Consider the following 26,405-nt stretch of genomic DNA (forward strand, 5'->3'; position numbering starts at 1 on the left):
GGAAACGAGCGAGCCGGATAGGAGTCCTACATGCAGACCGACGAGCCAGCCTGGGAGTAAACGCGCGTGAGCCGGATAGCGCACGCGAGCCGCCCGGCTCACATATCTTAGCCTAGGGTTCGCCGCGACTCGCCGCGATCTCACACCCCAGATCATAGGAACGGTGTGAGGACTGAGGAGAGGGAGGGACCGAGGGTCGTGCCGGGGTTTCGATTCGTCCTCATCCCTGAATCCTGATCTCACGTGTTCAGGCAAGCGATTCCGCTCGCGATTGCGATCTAGCTTTGTTTCGACTTCTTTTTCTCAATTGGGTTGTGACAGAATCTGATTTGCCGATGCGAGGCGTGCAGGTTTCTTGGGCTGGCCGGGGGAAGAAATGCTGGTGGCGACATGCTAAGCCGTGGAAGCGAGGCGCCGTCGGGTCTGGAGATGATTGGCATGGAGCATGCCCTGCCGGGCGGCGACGGAGTGATCGGAGGCGAGGCGTCGTCGGGTCTGGAGGCGATTGGCATGGAATATGCCCTGCCGAGCAGCGATAGTGCAATCGGAGGCGAGGCGCCGTCGGGTCTGGAGGCGATCAAGCAGGCACCATCGACTAACCAGTCGGCGGGACAAGGCGTCATCAGGGGTGCGTTCGCGCCCGTGCTTCATGGCTTCAGTAGCGGTGATCAGGGGCAAGACGAGGTAAGTGAAGCCACGCGAATAACAAATTCAAGTGATACTATAATAGTCTGTATTATTGTAAACCACCTTTAATTCTTGACTCATTGTACAACAGGTGGTTGATGAAGTTGTGGAAAAAAAATTCATCGTTCCTGAAGTTGGAATGTCTTTTGAATCAGAGGAGGAAGCTTATGAAATGTACAACACCTATGTAGGTAAGGTTGGGTTCAGTATTAGAAAGAGCGACACAAAGCTTGGAAGAGATGGCAGTATCTATCTCAAATATATAGTTTGCAGTAATCAAGGTCATCGACAAATTGAGTCATCAAAGGACACTACAAGGACCGGTTGCAATGCTCGTATTCAATTTAGTGTCAGCAAGGAGGGGGTTTGGGCAATGCAGAAGGTTGTGCTTGATCACAACCATTACCTTGCAAGTCCAAATAAAAGATAGAAACTTAGGTCCCAACGACGTGTTCAAGAAGCGGATAAGAAGCTAATTGGTCAGATGAGGGAGGGTGGGATGAAGCCAGCCCAGATGTTTGAGTTTATGGTGCAATTTTATGGAGCCAACAAAGTGCCATTCTCACGGATTGATTGTAACAATGAGATTGGTTGATAGCGCAAAAAATACTTAGAATCCAATGATGCACAAACATTGTTGGAATATTTAAAAAATAAGCAGATAGAGGATCCAATATTTTTTTATGCCATTCAAATAGATGAAGAAGATGGCAGGATGGCTAACTTATTTTGGGCAGATGGTCAATCTATCATGGATTACACATATTTTGGTGATGCTGTGTCTTTTGATACCATGTTTCAGACTAATAAGTTTGAAATGCCTTTTGCTCCACTTCTGGGAACCAACCATCACAAGCAGACTATAATTTTTGGGTTGTATTATTGTTTAATGAGACTATTGAATCATTTGTTTAGCTATTTGAAACCTTTTTAATAGCAATGTCAGGCAAGCATCCCAGCACAATTTTCACCGATCAAGATGCGGCCATGGCAGGTGCAATTACTTATGTATTCCCAAACACAAGCCATCGTCTTTGTTTGTGGCATATTTATCTAAATGCTGCTAAACATCTTGGTCATGTAATCCAGCAGCATCCAGAGAAGTTTCTTCCTGATTTTGAGGGATGTGTCTATGAAGATAGATCTGAATTTTACTTCAACAAGAAGTGGGATGAATTGTTGTGTGAGTACAACCTTAAGGACAATGAATGGATGTTAAACCTATATGATTTGAGGACAAAGTGGGCTGCTGTGTACCGTGACTCATTTACAGCTAATATGAACTCCACTCAAAGAAGTGAATGTATGAATAACATATTCAAGAAAAGATTTCGTTGGAAACTGGATATTTCGGAACTACTTGAAGAATGTGACAAGGTTTCTGCTAGTCTTCGTAACAATGAGTTAGATGAAGATTTCCAATCATGTCGAAAGAGCCCAGTTGCACACATACCACTTTTGAAGACCGCGGCCGAGTCATATACAAGCAGGATGTATAAAGAGTTTCAGGAAGAATTTAATGAACAATTTTTATTCTCTTACAAATCGTTACACACTGAGGGGTCGATTTTGACATATATGGTTACACATATATACTCTGATTATGGAGCAACGGTTGTGTTCAACAAAGTAGATATTACCATTACATGTTCTTGCAGAAAATACGAATACATAGGTATGTATAAAAAGTTTTATTGCAATAGTATAGTTTATAATACAAATTAATGAAATATGATATCCACATATAGATCTATTGTGCAAGCATGCCCTCAAAGCCTTCAATGCAAATGATGTTTTCTTGTTGCCATCTCAATACATATTGAACAGATGGACAAAATATGCAAAGAGAGAATTCTATATTGAGAAAAAAGGATCTGAGAAGGAAAGCTTGAAAACGCATGCAACACGTATTGCACGAAAGGCGACATCCATTGCATTGAAGTGTTTACTTTCCAAAGAACTTCTTCTTGATTTGGAGAATGCTATAGATAAGGTGGACTTGGAAGCAGATAATTCTTCCTATAAATATAAAGGGTCCTGCCCGTTTGAGGATCATCACCCAATCCATAAATATATCTTTTACATTTTTTTATCTCTAAACCCAAGCTTTTTCAACCCCTTAGCTTTTCTCCTTCGTCTCGACGGCGGTTGAGGACGTTCTGAGTGGCCTGCCAATCTCAGAGCAACCCTAGGTTAGCCATCTTAATGATGGTAGCATCGATGTTAACAGTACGATGTCAAACTCTGCAAATTATGTGTATGGACAATCTTCGTACATGGTTGCTCCATTGATCCAAGGTGGAAATGCTAATACCATAATGCCATAATTTAATATGTATAGAGATTCTTGTACTGTGGGCGCTCCTTATATCCAAGGAGGATACACAAATCTTTTACTTGGAGTTAATCAAGCTGCCACATTACAGCCGATTGTTAATAAATTAAATTTTGGTGGAATGCCAAATCAAGGAAATATGTAATCTTACTGTGTTACACAGAATTTTATTTTCAATTGTATTATGTCGTTGGTGCCATGTAACTCATTTCGCCTTCTGGAATACTACATATGTAAGTGTAAGCTGAATGTTAATGTGATTGTGAGAATATGCTAACTGAACGAGGTGATTGCCGCTGCTACGATATGTGACAGCCGAGAGGAGCTGTCGCTCGCGTGCGCTGGAAATCAAGTGGAGCCGCTATCTCCACCAGCGGCTCGCGCGCGCGAGCTCCGCTGGGTCAGTGCTCACGCGTTGGATTTGGAAAAAATGTCACACGTCTTTCATCCGCGGGCGTCCTGCAGCAGCGTCCGTTTGCAGGACTCCTGCATGCAATTTTTTTTCCTTGGAGGAGGCCTCAGCAAACAAACACCTGAAGAGAAAAACACGCGACGGTCTCCTCCCGCTTTCCGGCGCCAAGCAGACGCGAGTCGATCGGACACCGACCCTAAAGGACCCGAGCTGGACTACGCATCGGACACAGGAAAGACGAAGAACTCGACTCCTCAACGCTCACGGCGACGCAAGGCCGCGTCCGAGTCCGTCGCCGGCATACTCGGCCTGGCCAATAAAATGGCACCTACCTGCCCACCACGCCGTCCCATCAAACCGAAGCTGCTCTCAGCGTAATCGAGATTCGAGATCGAGATGGCGCACATTAAGAACCTGGTGGCGTCGCTCCTGCGTGCCGTCGCCCTCGCGCTCCTGCTCACGTCGTCGTTCTGCGCCGCCCAGCCGATCAAGACCACGCCCACGCTCTGGAGCTTCCATCTTCCGCTGCCCAACGGCGTCACCGGCGCCGAGAGCCTCGCCTTCGACCGCCGGGGCCAGGGGCCCTACGCCGGCGTCTCCGACGGCCGCGTCCTCAAGTGGGGCGGCAGCGCCCTCGGCTGGACCACGTTCGCTTACAGTCCCAACTACCGGAAGATCCCGCTGTGCACGGCGTCCGTGGTGCCGTCGGAGGAGACGGAGCGCATCTGCGGCCGCCCGCTGGGGCTCCAGTTCTTCGCCAAGACCGGCGATCTCTACATCGCCGACGCGTACCACGGGCTGATGAAGGTCGGGCCCGACGGCGGCGAGGCGGAGGTGCTGGCCACCCAGGCCGACGACGGCGTAACGTTCCACTTCGTCAACGGGTTGGACGTCGATCAGGCCACCGGCGACGTCTACTTCACCGACAGCAGCACCACCTACCCGCGCCGGTTCAACACAGAGATCATGATGAACGCCGACGCGACGGGGCGGCTGCTCAAGTACGACGCGCGGACGAAGCAGGTCACCGTGCTTAAGGCCGGCCTGCCGTACCCGAACGGCGTGGCGGTGAGCAACGACAGGACGCACGTGGTGGTGGCGCACACGGTGCCGTGCCAGACGTTCCGGTACTGGCTCAAGGGCCCCAAGGCAGGGCAGTACGAGCTCATGGCGGACCTGCCGGGGTACCCGGACAACGTGAGGCGCGACGCGAAGGGAGGCTACTGGGTGGCGCTCAACCAGGAGAAGGCGCGGCTCGACGTAGCGGCATCGGCGGCTCCTGTGAAGCACCTGGTGGGCGTCCGGCTCAGCGTGGACGGCGTGGAGGTGGAGGAGTTCACGGCGGCCAAGGGTGTCACGCTCAGTGACGTCGCAGAGAAGGATGGTCAGCTGTGGCTAGGGTCGGTGGAGCTCGACTACGTTGGACTAGTTCGTTAGATAGGCTTGAGTTGCATATAGTAGGTACTCCGTAGGTAGATAGGACTAGCTTCATATATGATTTTTATTTATGGCTGAGGAAACCCCATTATGTTACTGAACAAAGCTGCTTATAGTTTTTTTATGAAACTATTGACTATTGTTTCTGTTTAACCACTGTCTGTTATTTGTTCTTTTTCTATTTAATTCGCAAGGTGATGCCAACTGTTTTCGTGACACTAGTACTAGTTGCACTGTTTGGTTACCGGGGATATACACCATTTGTTTATACTCATTCGTTGCTAGAAATGAATCATTATGGTTTTATCCTAAATCAAACTATCTTAAATTTGACTATATTTGTAAAATAGATCATCAAATATGAATACCAAGACACTATATTTGATGATAAATTTAATTATACTTATTTGGTATCATAAATATTCATACTTTTATTTGGTATCATAAATATTCATACTTTTATTTGGTATCATAAATATTCATACTTTTACAACATATAAATATGGTAAAACTTGAGGTTGTTTGACTTTTGTCAAAATTAGAATGACTTTTTCATTACAATTATATCAAGGATTTATATATTCGGAATAAGTGTCGACGTGGCAACACTTTGCTGTATGTGTTGGAATCTAAAAGTGGCAGCAATGCCGACCAGGCTGGACCAGCCAGTCAAACCGGTCTCTATAGGCGATCTGACCGGTCTCGAGGGGTTGGAGGAGTCGGAGCGGTCGCTGGCGCGGTCGGGGCGGTCGCTGGTGCTGTCAGACCGGTCACCCCTAGTCCGAGATGAATCTTGGAGTCTTGGTCGAATTGGAGTTGAAACTGGACTTCCTTATAGGAAAATACCTCCCACCCTACAAATATAAAGGGCTCTGGCCGATCACCCAATCGACAAACATATCTTCTTTTACACTTTTTTTTATCTCCAAATCCTAGCTTTTCCAACCCCTTTGCTTTTCTCCTTCGTCTCGATGGCGGTTGAGGACGTTCTGAGTGGCCGGCTGATCTCAGAGCAACCCTAGGTTCGCCATCTCCGACGGGGTCCTCCTGAGGTAGTGGACGTAGGTTTTCGTGATGCCCCCTGCAAGGACCGGCCTGATCGGACCTCTGACTGGTCTGACCGGCTAGGTGCATCGATGAGGTGATCTCCCGATCTACGCGCAAACTAGCACATTCGTGTGCATGTTTTTTGAGCGGCTCTTTTGATGTATTTGTTTCAAGTTATAAGGAATACGTACTTCAGAAAATAAGCATGTATAAAGGCTGAGGCCTGAGACTCAAGAGTATTCGCTTCTGGGTGTACTGTGGTGGACCCGCAAAACGGACGCGGGCTGATGTTTGGGCCACTCCACGAAGCTTATCTCCGCGATATGCGTCAGCAGGCCCACGGGCTTGCCGTGCCTCCAGGCCCAAGGGCGTGGCCATAGGCCGCGAAGAGCCAAATCCAACCTTTCAACCGTCCAGTCAACCTTGTCCCCTCCCATACCGGACTCTTCCTCCACAGCCGCCGCCTTCTTCTCCGTCCGAGATCAGCCAGCCGCTCTCCCTTCCTCTCCTCCGATTCGTGCTCGTCCAGCTCTGGTGGGTAGTGGTATTCGATCGGCGACGAGGTAGGTTCTCCTCCTCTCTCTCTCGGATTGAAGCATGGTGGTGGCTGGGTTAGGGTTAGGGTTTCGGGTTCGGGGTTGTCGTGGGAGGGCTCCATGGCCGGCGGGCTTAGAGTAGCGTCTGGAGGTGGCGGATCGAGGGTGGACAACCGGCGGGAAGGGCTGACAGCGGGGGCGAGCGGCTTCCTCAGTTAGCGAATGGCTGGGTGGAGGGCGGCTTGTGGCCCTTGTGGGTGGCGCGGCTGGCGGCTCCATTGCCGGCGGCTGGGGGTGGCGGTGGCAGGCGCAGACGCGAAGTCCGCGTTAATGAACCTGGATTGTGCATGCCGTCGCCCCAAAATCCTGCATGTGCACTGTGCAGCAGGCGTTAGTAAAGTCCTTGTTCATTTGGATGGTGTACTGCAGAATGATTATTTCCAGAGCGTAAAGGAGTTGGCATATCATTTGGTAGTGGGCTGATTTGCTACTTTTATGCTGTAGGATCGCTGTGGTCTCAATTTTTCCATGTACATGTAGTCTGTGACCCTAAGTCTGGCACTCTGGCGAGATGAGTAATATCACTTTTTCATGAAGGCAAATAATGTATGTAGCATTAATGTGAGTAGCTATGTTTAGATGGTGGTTTAGTCATTTGCTGCTACAAACATAGATGATCCATGTGCACAGATGCGCTTGATGCATGAAAACTATGTGTTTCTTACCCTGTTGGGCTGTTCAACATCTGTTTCCTGCTTTGTTTTTGTTCATTTTGTCTGTCTCATGGCATACGAGTTTATTAGAAGGCATCTGATCTTCAAGTTTGATTGGGAAATGGCCAGTTCATTGTGGCTTGAATTTTACCGTGCTTTTCTTTTATTCACCCTAGGTCTGTAAGAACATTTGTGGCATCACTTGCTTCATGAAAGGACAAATGCTGGATGTAGCAATGCAATTAGCAGCTAAGTAGCTGATAGCTAAGTCATTTTTTGGCAGAAAATCGTAACATGATTTATCTGCAGTTTTGCACGGCTAGCGCTTGTTGCAAAAGAAGCGTGTCTTTTGTGTTGGTGAAATCTGTGCCTTCCTAGATTTTGTTCTCTTTTGTGTGTCTGTTGGTGTCTTTCATTGTGCATGAGATATCTTCTGTTCTTATATTTTGGTAGGGCAATGCCCAGCAGAGTTTGTAAGTAACTATTTATAAGCCTGCCTCTTTTATAAAGCTTTTACACTTTGCAAATGATTTATGTGCAATTCATTGTTTACCAGACCTGATGATTCGTACTCAATTTCATGCTTCTGCAGCAAAAATGACGGCTGGCTACATTGTTGGCTCACTGGTCGGATCCTTTGCCGTTGCGTACCTGTGTGACTCGTTTGTTTCGGACAAGAAGGCATTTGGAGGTGAGTGAAATCTTACATAGATTCTTGTGGGAATCCTGTGCACGACTCCTTGTAAGTATGGATCTAAAGCTGCTTCATTCTTTGTGGACACAGGTACCATCCCCAAGACTGTTTCTGACAAGGAGTGGTTTAAAGCAACGGACACCAAATTCCAGGCTTGGCCTCGCACTGCCGGCCCACCGGTTGTCATGAACCCCATCAGCCGCCAGAACTTCATCGTCAAGTCCACCGAGTAGGCAGGAGAAGCTGGTTCAGCGACTTATTCCCACCATGAAGCCAAATTTTCTTTTCTAGGTCCTAAACTCCTAATTGTAATAAAACAAACTACACTCAGGATTTTTGGTGATTTTCACTTAATCTGTGAGCAACTGAGAGCTAACACTGGGGCTTGCAGCTTACTTGTCATTCTATGGGTTCCGTTCGTTGGTGAAATTCCCCACCAGGCAGTAAAGTATTGCATCAATTACCTGTCACCTATTTTTGCTATGCAGCTTAAGTGCTTTTTGTATGAACTATCTGCTGCTGAATTGTATTGTTTTCCTTTTTTTCTTTTTTGATGGAACAGGAGTGCGCGGCCGGCCTCTTGTTATATATCATATACAAAAGGGAAAGTTATATATGTGCAACAAGGGAAAAAAAAGAAAAAATACAAAACATAGTCTAGCCATTCTACTATTGCTGTGAAATATTTCTTCTTTGCTCTATGGATAACTTTGACAAATTTATACTTGAAAGATTTCTTTGTATCTTTTTACTCAGTTATATGCTATGAATATATACTTTAGGCTGTCAAAAAAAAATTTAAAAGGTAATGTTAAGCTCAGGGCGTCCGGTGCTTGGTAAATAAATCGGACGCCACCACTCAACCTGCCGCCTAGTATAGATTCTCGCGTCATTTTTCCAGCCGCTGTTTCTTTCCGGTTCTTCCTCTCCTTATCCACCACACCCGCCGCATCTCCCGCAGCTGCCCGCGCCGCTCCGCTGCGGGCGTCGCCGGGCGCGCCGCCGGCACGGGCGCCGGGGCCGGCGCGGTCTCCGGCGGCGCGATCCGGGCGGATGAGGCGTCCTGGAGCCTGGTGACCCGGCACCTATGCCGCTGGTCCTCCGGCATCGTCGGCGTCCGGAGGCATAGCGCCATGCCGAGGCCCCGCGGGGTCCTGGATGAGGTGGAGGTGGCGGTGGCGGCGTGTCGTGCGGGCGGAGGTCGTGGTGGTGGAGATGGAGTTGGAGTTGGAGGTGCGGCGAGAGCCAGAGCATTCTGAAGATTTTTTTTTAGATATGAAGATAACCGACGGTCATGGTGCAATAGGTTGCAGTAGAAATTTTTTTGATGTTGCAAGTGATAGATGTGCGCGGATGTTGAAGATAAATGCATCTGATTTTCTATGATGCATTGATGTTGTAATAGGTGATTTTTGATGTTTCATCTGTCGATGTCGATGTCGATTTTTCATGTTGCAATCCCGTACGAGCTCAATCTCAACCCAACATATGATGATTTGTTCCCAACATATGATGATTTGTTTGAGAATGTGGTATGGAACATGTGTTCGATGTTACGATGGGAATTTTCTCACAAATATTATATTTACATTGAACCATTTTTTCGCATCTTTTCCGTGTTACAGCTATGTTCGATGTTACGATGGGAATTTTCTCACAAATATTATATTTACATTGAACCATTTTTTCGCATCTTTTCCGTGTTGCAACCATAGCTGTGATTCGATACCTCTACGTCAAGAAACATGAAAGAAAAAAGGTTAAAACTAATGAGAACAAAAATTCAAAAACATATCAAATTTTTTTAATAAAAATCATAGATAATCAGAAAACTTGAAAACCACACGTCAAAATGCTATGTGTATGACTCTGTTTCAAACAGAGGAAAACTCGACTTGATCCAAACATGATAGCAGAATAGGACAACCTTCTCATAGCAGAATGTTCAGACGTAACAGTACAGCTTACATAAAGTTGCAAGCTAGATCATATATTGAAAAATATCGTAGCTGTCGGTCTTGAAATCAGTACATCTTGCAACCCACTTTCTTCTCTAGAGTATGGTAGCTTTCACAATCATCTTCCACAGGTTTTAAACTCCAACGTATACCTTTCACAGATTTAAAGCTGAGTACATAGTAACAGAAATTAAACATGCATCAGTAGGACCGTCGAATTTACACTATGCTAGTTTTTTTAGACCATTTACACTATGCTAGTTAGGGACCCACTGTAACTCCACAAAACTGCACAGAATCTGTAGGATCAGCGGATTACAGTGCCTAGCACCCTTTTCCCTCCCTCCATTGATAACTTAAAAGGTACATGGCAGGTAATAAGATAATGAGCATTATTTCATCATCATCCTTCCTCCTTTTCCTAACTAGATCCTCCACTGTTGAATCCATTTTTCTACAAAATAAATAGTATGTATTTTATAACTAAAAGCATGCACATTTCACATAAGTTTGTGAAGAAAACCAAAAGCAGGAATATATAGAATAGAATAGAAAAGCTCATAGAGAATGGTACCTTGCCACTAATAGCTCAGAAATTAATTTTGAAAGCAACATGGACAGCCACATAACTGTAATTTCTGGTAACATTGGGTGCTTGTGATTTTAATGCTAGAAGTAGAAGCCATGACAAGAAAAACTACAGGATGCACAAGCACAACTAGCAATAAATAAAGCTCTTACACTATAATCTGCAGGTAATGCTTCTGGACAGCATGGTGATGAGGACCTCTGGTGCACCTGCTGCCCTGGAATAGAGCAGTATTCAGTTAAAAATAAACTTAAGTTGCTAATCTACCTAAAATGCTGGAATTAGAAGAGAACGTGTGATCAAGTGGAGGTGCTAGAAGCACCTATTTAGAAGTATTACTAAGAAACCACAAGAAATAAGGTGGAAAAGGACACAAGCAAATATTAGCAAAAGGGATAGGCATCATTGGTCCGACTCTCCATTGTGTTTGTGCTTACGTAACTATAGTTAATATGTTAATGCCATCTTGAATGGGTCTTGAATTAGCTAGTACAGATAAACTTTCAAGACGAGATCCTCATTAGATTTAGGCACAAATCACTTCCTGTTACCGGCATCCAACACAAATTTCGTAGTTAAAGAACAGAAGTATCATAGAAATTATGTTCCAATAAATCATACATGGTGCATTAAAGATACACATGCCGATTCAAAGGGGACAAATGAGATTAAGCTGATGCGATTAAGCTGTAGAATATTAAAAAAAACAACCACACAAGGGATTTTTCTATGAAATGAGTGTGTTTCAATATGTTTGCTCAAGGTAGTTGATCTCAGTACCTATCAGGACTTCTCAAATTTTGTTTTGCTTGCTTGAGCATTGAAATAACTACACAACTATGCAGCACACGAATAAAAACCTACACGAATAGAAATTAGAAAGAACCCTCTCATGTCTCCTCGCGGATCTAGCACCGCACAGGAACATGGGATTTACCTACCAAGAGGAGAGGGAGCGGTGGGGGGTTAGGCACCTGGAGGAGCTGCCGCCGTCCGAATCAAGGCCGGTGCGGGAGTAGCAGCAGTCAACGCCGCTGCTTGACGAACCCTAACAAGAAAAAAGGGAATGAGGAGAAGGGCCGGGGAACGGGAAGGGGATGAAGCGGAGGAGGAGATGGAGGGAGAGGAGCAGGAGGAGGCGCACTTGCCCGCTGCCGTCGGGCACGCCGTCAGTGCCGCGAGGGAGAGGTGGCCGCCCCGGCGGCGGCGGCGGCGCCTTTGCCGAAGCAGCGCGCGACGCGAGCGAGTCGTCTCGTTCCCGGTGTGCGGTGGGGAGGCTGGATACACACGTGGATTGGTGGGGATCGGGTTGGGTTGAATCCAACCCCGCCGCAGCCAAAGACCTTTTTGGATTAGGAGGGGGAGCTCACCCCGGCGAGTCTGCTCCCCTGGGTGGGGTGGTTGCGGCCCCAATCCACGCTGAACCCGGGGTTGCCAAACGAAGCCTAATGCTCAATCCAAATTAGAACGTGTGCTCGACCGTCCGATGGAACCACCAATCAGGAAGAACCATTCCCACACCAGCAGATTCAAAACCATAGCTGTCAGCACAAACGAGAATTCCACGGATCATAAATAGCACCTGAAGTACAACAGTTACTCCCGTATTTCATCTTGGATGATGACCATTCCACGCATAGCTATCAAGGTCCATATACCAGGCACACTAATGACAGTCATTAATGTATCGGCCACTCGCATAAAACTAACATCATTTTCGCCAAAAAAAAACTAACATCAAACCACCTGCATACTCAGACGCAGCTATTGTAAAGCTAGCAATAATTTAATTACCTAAGAAGCATTCTAGTTGTGGAGTTTACTCGTAATTTTCCTCGACAAGTAAATTGAAAAGGGAGAGGGAAAAATACATGACGGAACAAAACCAGAGAAAGCATAGAGGTTAAAGTGCTTTTGAAGTAAAATTCCCTCCATGGTTTTCTCATAATTTTGGAGTTCAAGTGCTTTTGGGGGTGGACGGATTAGTTAAACACGGTTAAAACTTGTCTGATGTGTCATACAGGTTAACTACACTCCATTTTTGGAAGGAGGGGTCAAAAATCAAAGCTGAGACCCTTCGTTGGTAAATCTGCACAAACCAGAGAAAGCAGCTTTCCGGATAAGAGGGTGAATGTCCCCAATGAAGACCTCCTCGTCCAACATTGCTATGTGAGACCAAATCTGTGCAGGATATCAAATGATCAGTGCTACCATTGAACGTTTGTCAAGCCAATGAAATAATTTGGTCAAGCAATCCTTTTGTAATGTGCAATTTTTATATTTGGCTCCTTATCCTGGACATTTGAGGTAAGAAACTGGACAACAGTTGGTCCAACATTTTTTACAACAATTTGGTACAACTTGATATCCATACAAAAGTATGAGAACTTCAGCAAAGGCATAGCAATACTAACCTCAGTTGCATATTGGCGGGAAAATGACTTGAGATAACCCAGTGTACAAAGGCACCATTGCTCGAGCTCTCCAACATTGTAGCCATCTTTTGTGTTTTGCCCATTTGGTTCACTGTGGAGAGGAAAAAAGTTACTAGTGCAGAACGATATAATTGCAAACATTAGCTCCTAGAATGTCGAGTCTGTATAATGTCTTTGGGTTGTTATATTCTTATAAGTGGCGCTATATCGCTGGGTTACTAACAAAAGTCCGTGGCAATCATTCCATGCCATCAAAATGACAGGCAAATAACTCTGCTCAACGTCCAAATTTTGCCCCATTATCTGAGAGAATGTTAACTGAAAACTGCGTCTATGAGCAAGATAGCAAAGCAACATAGGCAACATGACAGTACCGAGGCAGTTAAAGCAGACAAGCAGTTAAGCTGATAACAGTGGTGCAGGCTTAATATGAAACTGACCTATTTTTATCTGCTCCATTTTCATTGTCTATCTCCATTGTTGCTGTTTCAAGATCTCGGGCAGCAAAATTTACATTTTGATCTCCAGCGCGAAGATTAGGAATCTCTCCATCAGCAGAGACAGTTGGCAAACGTTCAGTGAGCACGTCAACAAACCTCTTAAATAGTAACTTAAGCAATTCCTGTCAAACCAAATGGTCAGACAACAGTAAGTTAGTGAAATAGTCAACTCCAGGACTGTAAACACCGCAAAATATCAATAGAAAAATGCACATGGGTGGATGCAAAGAGAGAGAAATGAAACAGTTAAGATAACAATAAAAGCGTAATGCACCTTGCTTTCTTCAAGAGCCCGAGCAAGGAGAGCTCCCTTTGCTTCTAAAGATTCTTCCATACTTACTTCCTCTTGCTTTGCCTTGTCAGCATATGCTTGGAGCCGCCTTAGCCTACCTGGTCTTTCAGCTGGTGCAGGTTGCCCCTCTACAATCTCCAGTACTGATTTTGCCTCCTCCAGCTCCCTTATGGCATTTGCACTGGCCTCTTTAGCAACTTGAAGGCCCTTCTTGAGTGACTGAATTTCCTTCCGGAGGTCACTGATCCGATTGTACGTTTTACTAACAGCATTTCTGAGAATCTGTGGAGGAAACCTCAATGAGACATATATTGTATTCAAACAAAACATGGACAATTTAAAACAAATTCTGGGGTAAATTTGACAAAACGAATGCACTCAAAATTACGATAAATATGCATCCACACAAAACAGAAATCCCAGTGAGTGTACAGTCACTATCATAATTTGTTGACCTCTGTATTTGAGTAAAAATATTGACCTCTGTAAACATTTTTTTTTCATTTGGTTGGTGTATATTCTACTTTTTGGACACGCAGATGCAAAGACAGAGGTTTCACCTCCCATGGGCGATCAGAAACATGGAATTGCTCAACATTGGCAGGAGAAAAAACCCATTTGACAATAGCCAAATTTGATATCATGCGATAACCCATCATTCTATCAATAGCTATAGCAGTCATCTGGGTACTGTTCTTCCAATAAGCACTGACTTCATCCATCAACAGTAACTGCATTTCCTCATTTGGACATAGCTTGGAGATTATTTGACCATATCTCTCCAAAACAGTGATTAGATGGGTGAAACTTTTTGAACCGATGTCAAGAAGTGTCTGGATAACAACATCAAGGGCAAATTCAGCACCATTTGTCGGAATTATCTGTTCCTCCACCCATAAAATAATATCACGTGTGTTCTTCTTTCCTCTAACCATGCCAACAAGTTCCTTTGATAACTTATGGCCATCGGTTTTTTCATTGCTTTCATCACTAAGGAATTTGAAATTAGGGCCTGCTTTTGGGGGTAACAGTTCTTCTAACTCAGCAGCATCCTCGATACTCTGTAAAGGAGTGATGCAAGATGCAAATTAAAATCAGAAAAATAAAAAAGCTAAAACTATGAAATGTATTTACTCATGCACGTTCAAGAAAACAAAAAAGAAGTATGAAATGTAACCATAGCGTTAAAAGAAAATCCTCAACAAAGAACGAGCAAAGACTAACCTGTTTGATTTTTTCAAAGTAGGACAAGCGGATTTCCCTTTCCAACACTTCTTGGACAAAAACACGCTGTGGAGCCCACTTTGGGAGGTCCTTGACATAAGACCACTCCTGCCAAGGCCAAATGAATTGAAAATTTGACCTGTAGTAGAGAAATATCATTAGAGTTCTATTACAACATAACCAATTGTTTGATAGAAAACACTTGTCCTCTAGGAATTATATCAACAATGTAATGATTACATGAAACTGTAGAGGTAATAGTGGTGGATTCAGGTTTTGAACATGTTCAAGAAGGATGTATACTAAACAAAAGAATACATGAAGTGTATGTGGCAATATATTAGTCTAAATAGCAAAATAATAATACAAAATGCAAAGACGACATCCTAAATAAGAAAACAAATCAAGCTGGCAATTAACATACAAGTGGTGCGAAAACCATAGGATAAGCCTGGTGCGGCACTCCATGTCCATCTTACTAATTCTGTCAAAAAGAGCATGCACAGCTCCTACTACAACTGAAGGGAATGCACCTGGCAAAGCCTGAAAGAAATCATTAGATAATGAGGTTCATTCCAAAACGATCTTTTAAAGATGGGAAACTGCCACTAGGATAAGAAAGCATTGGTGGACATAAGTCGGGTGCCAAGTTAATTTCATGTTAGGGACTTAACCAATAGTTTGCTAAAAGCATAGAGGCATCTAATGAGATTTACTTGTAGATCAATTTTACTCTTCACAGGTCCCATATTCACATTCATATTTGACCCAGACACTTTAGACATAGAGCACATTGACTTTCAAACCTTTTCATGACATATAAAAGGTGAAGTTTATTTACTGGAATTATAAAATGCCTCTCAAGATGTGTAAGTGTAAGCAATCATGCAATGGGAATCTTATATGTCGATAATATTAGAAGAGGGCAAGCAAGTGTTTACAAAGAAAGGTCCTGTCAAAAAAAGTGTTTACAAAGAAAGGTAGTGTGATAGTCATTCATAAAAATGCTTTAGTTTTACTCAGTCAGACCCTATTACCATAATGTAACAAGGCAGTAAAATTAAATAATTAATTGCACTGTCAAACTTTGATCCAACTCATGTTTCAAAAAGCCAGACTTGGCTGCAAATTAATTCCAGCTCTAACATACAAACAGATGAACTGCATTTGTAAAAGAGTATTGAAGCATCAAAGGACTACCTTGCAAAGATCAATGATAACCAATGTATAATAAATTGGCCTGAAAGGTGGATTGGGCAACAGCAGTAGCTGCAAAAGGTATCAATAGGAAACAATATATCATAAGACAAATTGAACATACACCACTTAAGACATAATTTGACAAGTGCTTAGCTTATAGAACCATTCACTTTGTGGCAACTAAGGTTTCAAAAACAAAGCACAAACTACTTCACAGTGATATCTTTTATTAAGGATTTCTCTGTACAAAGCACAAACTACATCACAGGGAAGCAATGTTAGTGCTTGGCACACTCAGGTTCGTTGGGGTTGTGCGGGTGTGACTTTCACACTCGGGTTTTGGTCCTTAATGGGCCTCGTTGTACTCTCTTTTCTACCTTAATGAAATGACACGCAGCTCTCCTGCATCGTTCGAGAAAATGTTAGTGCTTGGCAACCAATTCCCTGCGGTTTCACCAAAATGATCTTTGCACCGATTGCAAGAAGGTAAGATATTCATTCTGTACCAACTAGCAGCTCCAATCTAAAATAGATGCTGTTTCAGGGGGGTGGTACATGCAACTATATGTCGAACTAGGTTGTCAATGGAACAAATCCTGTCAAATATTCTAGTAAATGTGTTATTGGAAATGTGGTACAGATAGTAACTAGATCAAACAATTATAAGGACTAAGGATGAACTATTTTACTGTTCTATGCGCACGCAAATAAAAACAAGTAATTCAGACCAAATAGTAAAAATTAAACAATACAGTTTGTGTCAAAATAAGGAAGGTACAAAGAAATGATACTTAATTTGAACCCCCCACGACATTAAAATGAGAAAGTAATACCTGTGAAAATATGGTTTCAGCCATCAGGTACTCATATCGAAAAGACACAGGTAGGCTGACCAGATAAAACGCACATTCTTTCCGACTATCCTTCAAAGAAAAACATAACCAAGATGGAATCAGTAACCAAGCTGAAGCTCTTTAATTCAACAGAGGAGCATAAACATAAAGTTCAATGAATGTTCCTGGACTCTCATACTAAATACAGGTTAATCAGATTATTTTCACATTAAAGAATACCATTATTATCTTTAGCTTCAACCATAAGCCAGGTTATAACAAACTGCTCAGAAAACAAATAGATAGTATAGCGCACTGGAAATGTATGATAACGTATATGGACATCCTGAGATCCTCTGGGTCACTTCTGAACAATGAATATTAGTATATTGAAAATGATATAGACTAAATCACATGAAAATATTAGTATTACTCCCACCCTCCAGTCTCCTTTAGAAAACGCCATTGGCACTTTGGCAGCTGTCACATTTTCTCCCTCTCATCTCAACCAGCAACACTTCAGACAGCAATGAAGTAGATCAGAGCAGCTTTCCCTCTCTTCTTCCTCACCTAACCAACCCCCAGCAGCGACAGTTCAGCAGTTCAGACAGCAATGAAGTAGACCAGAGCTGTCACATTTTCTTGTCCCTGTGTTACTTCATCTGTGGTGCGTTATGCCGTTATCTAGTGTTGTTTATGAGTGTATTTGTTATATTAGCCCTTGAGGCTTTGTTCGGACTGGCTTTTCTCCTACCTTAATACAAAGATACACAGCTCTCCTGCGTTGTTCAAGAAAAAAAATAACTCCAATGATGGGTAGAAGGAAGGGGCAATGTAACCATCTTCAATTGAAGAAGGGAACAGCGTACCCAGTATTGAAACCACTAAGGCATATTTACACAGAATCTGACAAATAAAATCTAACAACTAGTTGATATCAGACATATCTTCCAAGGACACACCTTAACAGCAGATACAGCATATCCTCTGAAATCACATGTTTTTTACTAATAGCCTAATAGGTATGAAGGTATTAACAACACTGATATAATAAAGTAAGTTCAAATTTGGAAAATACAAGTTGTACCAACTGACCAGCCATTGAAGAAAAGTAGCACATCCAATATGCATTCTTCAACAACAAAACGATCTACAGGCTGCATGTTCTGTGAACCAACAATAGCTGATTAGATATGCAAAACACAACGAACAGTTTCCATATGCAGTTGTATAGTTACAATATCTCATTGGTAGAATATATATAGCTATAACAATGAATAGTACGATGGATAGCGGAAGAAGTTCCGGTTTTATTGATGTACAGCTGAAGCCAATATGAATAGATTGGTTCCCAGTGAAACACCCAGCACATAGTGTACAGGCAACAATACTGGTGTACAGAAACAAAAGCACAAATGTACAATTGCAAACATACGATGTCCAAAGACCAGAGTATCTGATTGAATTGCCTGGGATTAAAAATCAGATCTGGTTACCTTATACAATATTAAGATGTTATGTATCGAGAGAGAATAAAACGTTTTATCAGGCCAAGAGCTAATGCGTTAACAAATTAACAAGATGGCAATAGTTTCAGGTTCCAAAGGAAGAGACGGGAAATATCCTAGATTATCAATTCATTTCCGCATGTATGTCACTTGAATTAAAATATATATTCAATTTATAACTCAGTATCAAATGGATGGCAGCTAGTACCAAAGTACGAGATTAGCTTGAAGCCATAGCGAGCCATCTGGCAAGCAATAGAAACAGCACTCAGGGCAAAATATCACTACAAATGCTCTTTGGAGTGTTTATATAACTGAGATTTGCAATGCAAACAAATAACGAATAGCAAATTCAACATTGGTTTATATTGCACAGAACAACATAGCGATCAAAGCATGCAAACTGTTAAATATAAATATGCAAACTACCTCAGCTTTATTTGTCGGAAAGATATGGAGTCTACGAAGCCTTTGAGGATACTTCAGATCAGCTTCATGTTTTTCCTGTCCTTTTAATATTTCAGAAGAAGTCGGAGAGAGATTAGGCGGAGGGCAACTAATCGGGGAAAGACGATGTGATTTTCCAGCCACCAGCTGAGCTTCAAACGACAAGTGGGGCTTCGGAACTGCCAGGGAAGTAATTATATTTCCATTCAGTAGTCTTAACAGGAAAACACAAAGTGGGCACAAGCATGTTTAAGATTTTGGATAGAATGCAAAGAAAAATATTTCAAATTCAATAATTGTGTGCTTAAGGGGTTTATTCATAGATGAAATGGATTATGAAATAATGACTAAATATTACTCTCTCCGTCCCAAATTGTAGGTCGTTTTGGCATTTCTAGATTCATAAGTTTTACTATGGATCTAGACATAAGTGTATATCTAGGTGCATAGCAAAATCTATGAATCTAGAAATGCCAAAACGACCTACAATTTGGGACGGAGGGAGTAGTTTGCAGCTGAAATATAAAATGCCACTGAAACAGATTCAGGGCAAAGCTTATCTTTTTCATACCACTTTTAACTTTCCATCCGCTGCGGGAAAGAATTTGAATGCGCTCCCATAGATCTTCAATGAAATCCTACAAGGACAGTACTGAACTAAGTATCGCATAAAAGTTTAAGTGAATCAAGAAATAAGCAAGCTTCGAGTTCATTCATTCAAGATCAGCAGTACCTTTTTGTTGGGAGAGTGGCCTTCATCTGTCTCAAAGACAGAGAAAGCAATATCATCAAAATGCCTTCTGATACTTATGTAAGACTGTATACCAACCAAAACTCTCTCGAACTCATCCGGAACTTGCTGCATGGAACAGTTCATTAGCACATGTTATCTATGACTTTCTAGCTCCTAAATCTTCTTGTAAATAATTACAAACAAGTTCCTTTGGTACCGCTCACACAGCCCGCACCGAAACAGTGTTTTACCCCTAGATGTCAGTCAACTGCTGCGCCTCAACACATTTTGGGGAGAACCATTCTCTTCTCCCCGCAACCCCGCCTCCCATGTATATTGCTCTACTTGGCTATCAGCCTTTCCCTAGAACAATCGCTCTACAGACTGTGTGCTAGCAGCAACTAGAGCGAGCTAACCACAGCAAGTCTTGATTAACCTAACTAGTCAATTCAAGGTGCTCCAGTCATGCTCCAGCACCAACTTGTCGACTTATCGCACAACTTGGTAATACTAATAGGGTTTATTCTTAAAAAAATAGCAAACACTGAGGCTACTTCGTAACCAGTCAAGAGTTCCAAAAGTGCATGATAATTGATAAACAGCTCTAAAAGTTCCAAAATGCAGGGGGTGGAGTGGAGGTGGCGTCTGTTAACGACATAAATTGCATGTAATGCTAGATATAGTCAAACTTCAAGATCAATCTCGCCATGTTGTCGAAATCTTGCGCATGTCCATACAGTGCCACACAAAAGAACAATATTCTCCATTGTGTGTGTGAGGTAAACACAGGGCAAAAGATGGCAGTGGCTAAATTACTCATATTAGGCATCACAAGTGAAGGATATTACTGTAAGGAAAGCAGTTAATGGTAGCAGTCGATCAAGCTTACCTCAAACAATTCTGGACCACCCCATGGAAGGGAAGCCAAAATACAATAAACATAAAAGTCAGCACGTGGTTGCCACGAAGGATTTCCAGTCTCCTCGTCTAATATTGTTGCAGCAGATGATAATAGAGTCTCAAATGTCTCAATGATTGAATTTGGAACTACAACTTTGCTGCACATCTACATGGCAAATATAAGATCAACAGTAAGTTAATAGAGTAAACAAACAAGAAAAATGCTATATTTTGAGCATAATATATTCACAAGGTGTTCAATAAGAACGCATTTCTACATGTAATAGAAGGGTCAGGAAGACACTCCATTCTTTTGGAGAGAGGGTGATATCAAAACATATTTCACAAAAATTTCATATAAACTCAAATCAAAAGTAGGAACAAGAGATAGTATTATTCAAAATCTAATTTAAAATAGCACTATCCTAATTCCTAAAAACTGGCTGACCAAACTGATATTTTATGATTGTAAAATAAACAATGTACAATCACAGACAGGTCAATTCATAAAGTGCATACTGCACAATATATACATCTGGTGTTCAATATAAATAGCAATTTCTACCATGCAGTAAAAAATCAGAAAGAAATCCCCTCCAGGGTGTCAAAGCATTATTGTTTTCCATATTACTAGATATCAACTGAACAAGAGAAGCAATAGGACATGCAAATTCAAAATCCAATGTGAAGAGGCATTTATCCTAAGCAATCAGCTCATCAAATGTTCAGGCCCGTAAATTAAACAATAACCAATCATACATAGCATGGTAATAAGGCATCATATAGTGTTAACAAAGAGCTGCAAACATATATCTAATAAATAATGAAAATAAACATATGCATTTGAACATTAAGCAACTGCAAGGTATGAAAAAAACAAAATTTGTTCTGAACTTTTTCTGAAAAGCAACTAGCTTGTTCTTCTTTTCAACAGGAATATGTCAAAACCATGACCAAATCATTGCATTTTTTAAATCAAGAAAAGAAACCACCAGTTGCAATGTGTTCTTCCAATCTGCCATCCTTCAAAACAAGTTCCAGTCTATTGTCAAGGTTAACACATTAGCCACACAGGAAGGTTGGGGACAACAAGATCTGCACATGAGAACACCTAGGAATGGCAAAGACCAGTTTGGGCCAGCTACAAGGCCACCAGGGGCGACACCACCCGGGATGGGGAAGGCAAGAGGGGTGGGGCTGTTCGGACTCTGGTTGTGAGAGTCAGCCTCTGAGAAGGGGAGGGCTGGAGCTAGGCTGGGAGGAGCAGAAGACGACGATCAGGAGGGGATGGGCGGGCATAGTTTATAGTCACATTGTGCAACTGCAAAGATTTTCCAGCTCATTTGATTCCCAAGTTAGTTGAGTATCAAGAAGACTAGCAGCAACTAACAAAATTCAAAGGTATATGGATTCAATTATTCATGCAGACTCATTGTCAATTCAAAACAATACAAGCATTGCAAGCAAGGATAGAGAAAAGCAATATTAATAAGGATATTAAGACAACAAAATGAAATAAAACCAAACAAAACCAGCTATGTTACTTACCAGGCCACTGAGAAAACGCAGCAATATCCTAATTCTATCACGATTTTCAGTGTGCAAGGCATCCTGCAATTAAGACATCAGTCACTCTTAAAGCTATGATCTTAAAAGGAAGAAGCAAAGAGTGTTTTTTCCACATTAACTGACAAGTATCCAGGTTAAAACTGCATCTGGTGGAACAGGAAGGAAGGAGAAAGGGGTGGGGCAGCTTAAAAATACTGTTCTCTATCATGTAATGCGCAAATAAGGGTGCATACCTGTAGCTTGGCCTGTGTGGTATCTACAATATCCTTGGCAAAGTCTTCATTCTCCAAGTTTAACAGACCAATCTGACATTAAACAAGGTACAATCAGAAATAGAGTTACCTTGATTAAATATGAATCATGTGGTTAGATCCTGTCCTTACAACAAATCACCATGCATCAGAAAAAAAAAACTCTGATGTTACTGGTGTAGGACATGTAGATAGTACCATGTCCAATAGTGTTGCGAAAACATAACCATAACTATGAACATGGACCAGTTTGGTTAGGGAACAGAAGCTAAGATGAAAGAATCAATTTCGCTTAGACGGAAAATGAAGGAATCAAATTTTCCTGCCAATATTCGATCCAAGTAAACAAAAGGAAATCAGTCCCTCGTGGAAACATGCAAGCAAAATAGCACTATAACTGTGCAACGTAAAATAGAGTAGAACACACTATAAATGCTGTCTTGTGTAATGAAACAGATGAATATTATCTTGCAGAGATTAACATCTTTGCATGTAAATGCAAACACACGACCCGGAACATTTTCTAGTTCCAGAATACATGTGGAGAGAATGGGAAGAGAATACATTTGCTGTTACTTTCCCCCAAAAAATATATGTCTGGCATTGGCGTTGCAAACCCCAGAGAAGCTAGGATATAATTAACAAATAATCATACAGAGGATCTTGATCTGATTTACACTGGTGTCACCGTGGTTAGTGACCTAAACACAATGTAAGAATAGCTCCATAAAGATATTAACTACCTAATGCTTAAGAAATCAAAAGGAACAAAATCTTCATCTGGAATTATTTTATAATACCAGTGTAAGTCTGTTATCCTTTATTTCAGGACATAACAGCAGAATTAAGATCACAATTACAAGCCACAATTATACTGAGAATGATGTTCCATACATAATTTTAGTAAAAAGGCAATAGAACGTAAGAAAACAATATGCTATGAGGTTTAGAGTAAATATTTACATACCAAAACTCCAAAGAAAGGGATCTTGTGAGGCAGTTGTTCTGCACACTGAAGGAGGAACTGCTTGGGCAAAAAGAATGTTTCAGTTAGCACCTCAAGGTACTTCAGCTTTATATAATGAAATGTATCCCGGCAAATAGCAAAAGTAAAGCAAGCATTGCAGCATATATGATATAACATGTCGCACTTCATTTTTTTTTTCTTTATGCACTCACAGGCAGAACAGAGTAATCTGAACTCACTCGCGATGTTACCAGTATTAAGATGCAGATTGGTCTTACAATCACACAAATCTGGCATAAATGGGCCCATTCTATTGAGTTTTTCGCACCCAAGTTGAACTAAGATAAGTATATGTGGTTGGTTAAATTGAATATTTTTAAAGAAGTACTTTCAAATTTAAAATTACTAAATAAGTTGCACAAGGTACCCAATACAGTATGTTGGTATCATTTGCACAAAACATGAAGTTTAAGAAATGTATTTATTGCATTCACATTGGTCTCTTGTAATTTAATTTGATTTCGCACCATGATTAGGAGCTCACAACAAAATGGTTTGCACTTTGCGGGCACAACAGACCAACAAACAGACAACATGCTGCATTGCTGTTGTGGACCATTGGTGCAAAGAGCGATGGTATGGCTTACAAATGTGGCAAAAAGGATTGTTCTGTGTCCATGGATGTGGGGGGAAATCTAAGCACACTAAAATCTTGGATGTGGCAAATTGGGGTGTGGCAAAATTCTTGATGCTCTGATATGATCCATTAAACAGAAAATCTCCAACCTTGGATCTTGATCCTGACAACCTGGATTTTAGTTGCACTAAGAATTCCTAAGTCGACTTAGCTAATGGACTACATCTCAGGCACAACATTTGATACTCAATTTACTCATAGCATTACACATTATAGTACTACTACAGAAATTCCCAAATTAGAAAATACAAGCAATACAGGAGCAAACAGGATTGCTGCATACTGACCTCAAATATAGCGTCTCTGGAGTGTTCATATTCTCGACTTAGCACGCCATAGCAAGTTTCCTATGAAACCATCAGAAGAAGTGTTTAAGAAAAATTACACATGAAATCATCATTCTTTTCTGACCATTGTACACAAGTTGCAACAACCATATGATGGGGTGAATATGAAACGAAAACAGACAGGGGGCAAGCAATGATCTAAATATGTGCTGTGCAGAAATTTGCTAAACCCCTTTACTTTGCACTCTAGTTGCATCATGTTAATTCTTTCCTGGTGAAATAATTTAATTTAAACAGAATTATGTAAACAACGATGATATCAGAAACTCCAGTTGTTGCACTGTTAAAAGTAACATGATGGACCACATGGACGGATACCTTGCCGTTAACTTTACCATATTGTCATCAACTACTGTCACAGATTCACTAACAAAAATAGTGTATAACAGAAGCACATCGAACCATGAAGCTGTAATGTCATTCCACAGATACAACCTGTGACTTCCACAAACAATCAAAATGCAGATTTGCAATTCTAGAACAGACAGCTGTATTACCAATTTTTACATATGCATTGCGTTATGTGCAAAACTTTCAGCTGGGAAAGCTCAAAACACACTAGTTTGCATGCAATTTTTATTCTCCACTCATAATGTCCTCATTAAAACGTGCTACTCTGTCTATTACAATATTACATACCACACCATATCCAACAGGGAGAACCAAAATTCTGAGGTTCTGATACTTAGAAAAAAATTAGCATAGCCCAAGGTAAGGTCTGGAACTACGAACGCACAAACATTCAGGTAAATGATTGCATTGCAACTCCACAGTCTAATTTCTATCGTATTCTAAAGGGCAAGTAACCTGCTTACTTTTGTTTTGACTAATCACCATTCAGTACATTCATTCTAGCATTTTTAACCAGCTCTAGCTGCAGAGGTCCAATAGACCCTAAAACCTAGGTCCCAGGAGCTCCTACGAGTAAATGGAACCGGAGGCTAGGGTTTTGAGCTCCCCACCCGCTCCGACCAACAGCACTGGCAACCAAACACAGCTCGCCCCAAGCTAAACCAGCACATTCACAACCAAATCGGCGCTCCGATGATCTAGGGTTTTGAGACCAACAGCGAGTGGGGGGGGGGGGGGGGGGGGGGGGGGGGGGGGGGGGGGACAGAGGGTGAGAGGAGAGAGGGGCGCTCACGATGTGCTCCTTGTGGTCTGCGGATCCCCCGTACTCGGGGCACCTGTCGCCGATGCGCAGCAGCAGGGTCCTCCAGCCCGCGCTCATGGCGTCCGCGGCGGCGAAGTGGGAGTGGCGAGAGGTGTCGGGTGCGTGGGGCGGAGGCGGCTCGAGAGGGGTTTTGGTTTGGGGTCGCGGGTTTTTTGGTTTCGGACGCTGCCGCCTCCCTCCTTTGGTTTGGGGCCCGTTTGATTCTGGCACGTGTTTTGTTGCGTGGACCAGGCCGTTGATTTTGAGCATCCCATGGTTTGGATCAAAAATAATTTCAATAAATGTTACGGAGTATGTATTAATTTTCATGAACAATATTCAATGAAGTATTTTGCTAGCAAATAAGATCCATTAAATTAGTAGAAACTTATACGGAACATGTATTCTGAAGTTTATATCTTGCTTATATCATAGCGACAACTTATTATTACCTATGTTCTCTAATATTCAATACCGCTAAATTGAGCTAGCTAATGTTAAATATTAAAGGACGAAGAAAGTATTATACATAAAGTATCATCAACATACGTGTGACCTTATTTTGTAATTTTTCTGTGCAAACATAATTAATATATGGAAAAATCATAATAACTTAAAAGTAGCCTGATATGCTAGTGCAACGAAGTTACACCACTTTACTATAGCAATTCTATGCACATGTCCGGCTCTGGTTACGCGACTAGCATGAGCGTAACCCATACGATGAATAGCACAAAACTACGACCTGTCGTGAATAGGGCTGGACGAAAAGCTTGTTAGCTCGCTCGACTCGTGACTGGCTCAGCTCGGCTCGTGCATTTTCGTGACGAGCCGAGTTGGCATTTCTGCTCGTTATGTAAATGAGCTGGCTCGCGAGCTTAGCGAGCCAAGCGGCAACCACTGCACCGACGGTCCGAGAGTAAGCGACCCAAGAATCTATC

General features: G+C 42.4%; 3 protein-coding genes across 28 annotated transcripts; 2 read left to right on the forward strand and 1 right to left on the reverse strand.

Moving 5' to 3' along the window:
• The first annotated feature begins 3,314 nt into the window (after positions 1–3,314).
• On the forward strand, positions 3,315–4,949 carry LOC117839302 (protein STRICTOSIDINE SYNTHASE-LIKE 10). The gene has a single exon (XM_034719607.2). It carries the CDS (start codon positions 3,831–3,833, stop codon positions 4,869–4,871), a length of 1,041 nt encoding a protein of 346 aa, XP_034575498.1. The 5' UTR covers positions 3,315–3,830; the 3' UTR covers positions 4,872–4,949.
• A 1,366-nt stretch (positions 4,950–6,315) lies between these two features.
• On the forward strand, positions 6,316–8,331 carry LOC117839303 (uncharacterized). Its single transcript, XM_034719609.2, has 3 exons — positions 6,316–6,481; positions 7,760–7,858; positions 7,952–8,331. The coding sequence occupies exons 2-3, from the start codon at positions 7,765–7,767 to the stop codon at positions 8,092–8,094; spliced, it is 237 nt and encodes a 78-aa protein (XP_034575500.1). The 5' UTR covers positions 6,316–6,481; positions 7,760–7,764; the 3' UTR covers positions 8,095–8,331.
• A 1,440-nt stretch (positions 8,332–9,771) lies between these two features.
• LOC117839301 (nuclear cap-binding protein subunit 1) lies at positions 9,772–25,640 on the reverse strand. 26 transcript variants are annotated; one of them, XR_011897203.1, is made up of 23 exons: positions 25,456–25,640; positions 24,252–24,311; positions 23,268–23,324; positions 22,283–22,354; positions 22,029–22,091; positions 20,470–20,646; positions 19,581–19,706; positions 19,419–19,485; positions 18,830–19,026; positions 17,988–18,058; positions 16,893–16,977; positions 16,060–16,128; positions 15,284–15,402; positions 14,860–14,998; positions 14,196–14,696; positions 13,618–13,917; positions 13,284–13,465; positions 12,823–12,934; positions 12,508–12,589; positions 11,557–11,949; positions 11,383–11,456; positions 10,561–10,620; positions 9,772–10,457 (listed from the first exon to the last, which is right to left on the reverse strand). XR_011897203.1 is itself a non-coding variant. In XM_072291041.1 (22 exons), exons 1-21 carry the CDS (start codon positions 25,540–25,542, stop codon positions 10,416–10,418), a joined length of 2,673 nt encoding a protein of 890 aa, XP_072147142.1. In that variant the 5' UTR covers positions 25,543–25,640; the 3' UTR covers positions 9,772–10,273; positions 10,394–10,415. The 26 variants fall into 26 exon arrangements, 8 of the variants coding, with proteins under 8 accessions (XP_072147142.1, XP_072147147.1, XP_072147145.1 ...); XR_011897194.1 differs by having other exon boundaries at positions 9,772–10,273; positions 10,561–10,625; XR_011897201.1 differs by having other exon boundaries at positions 11,350–11,456.
• Between the last annotated feature and the right edge of the window lie 765 nt (positions 25,641–26,405).

Source organism: Setaria viridis, chromosome 9 (genome assembly GCF_005286985.2).
Source record: "Setaria viridis chromosome 9, Setaria_viridis_v4.0, whole genome shotgun sequence".
In the NCBI taxonomy this organism is placed as follows: Eukaryota; Viridiplantae; Streptophyta; class Magnoliopsida; order Poales; family Poaceae; genus Setaria; species Setaria viridis.

Bases quoted from the DNA above. Each gene is read 5' to 3' on its own strand.
- LOC117839303 (XM_034719609.2), top strand. From the start codon at position 7,765: ATGACGGCTGGCTACATTGTTGGCTCACTGGTCGGATCCTTTGCCGTT. The intron at 7,859-7,951 runs GTGAGTGAAATC...TTGTGGACACAG, and splicing joins GGACAAGAAGGCATTTGGAG to GTACCATCCCCAAGACTGTT.
- LOC117839301 (XM_034719606.2), bottom strand. From the start codon at position 25,542: ATGAGCGCGGGCTGGAGGACCCTGCTGCTGCGCATCGGCGACAGGTGC. The intron at 16,978-17,987 runs GTCAGTTGGTAC...TTTGAAGGATAG, and splicing joins CTACTTTTCTTCAATGGCTG to TCGGAAAGAATGTGCGTTTT. The intron at 13,466-13,617 runs GTGCATTACGCT...TTGGTTTGACAG, and splicing joins GGGCTCTTGAAGAAAGCAAG to GAATTGCTTAAGTTACTATT.
- LOC117839302 (XM_034719607.2), top strand. From the start codon at position 3,831: ATGGCGCACATTAAGAACCTGGTGGCGTCGCTCCTGCGTGCCGTCGCC.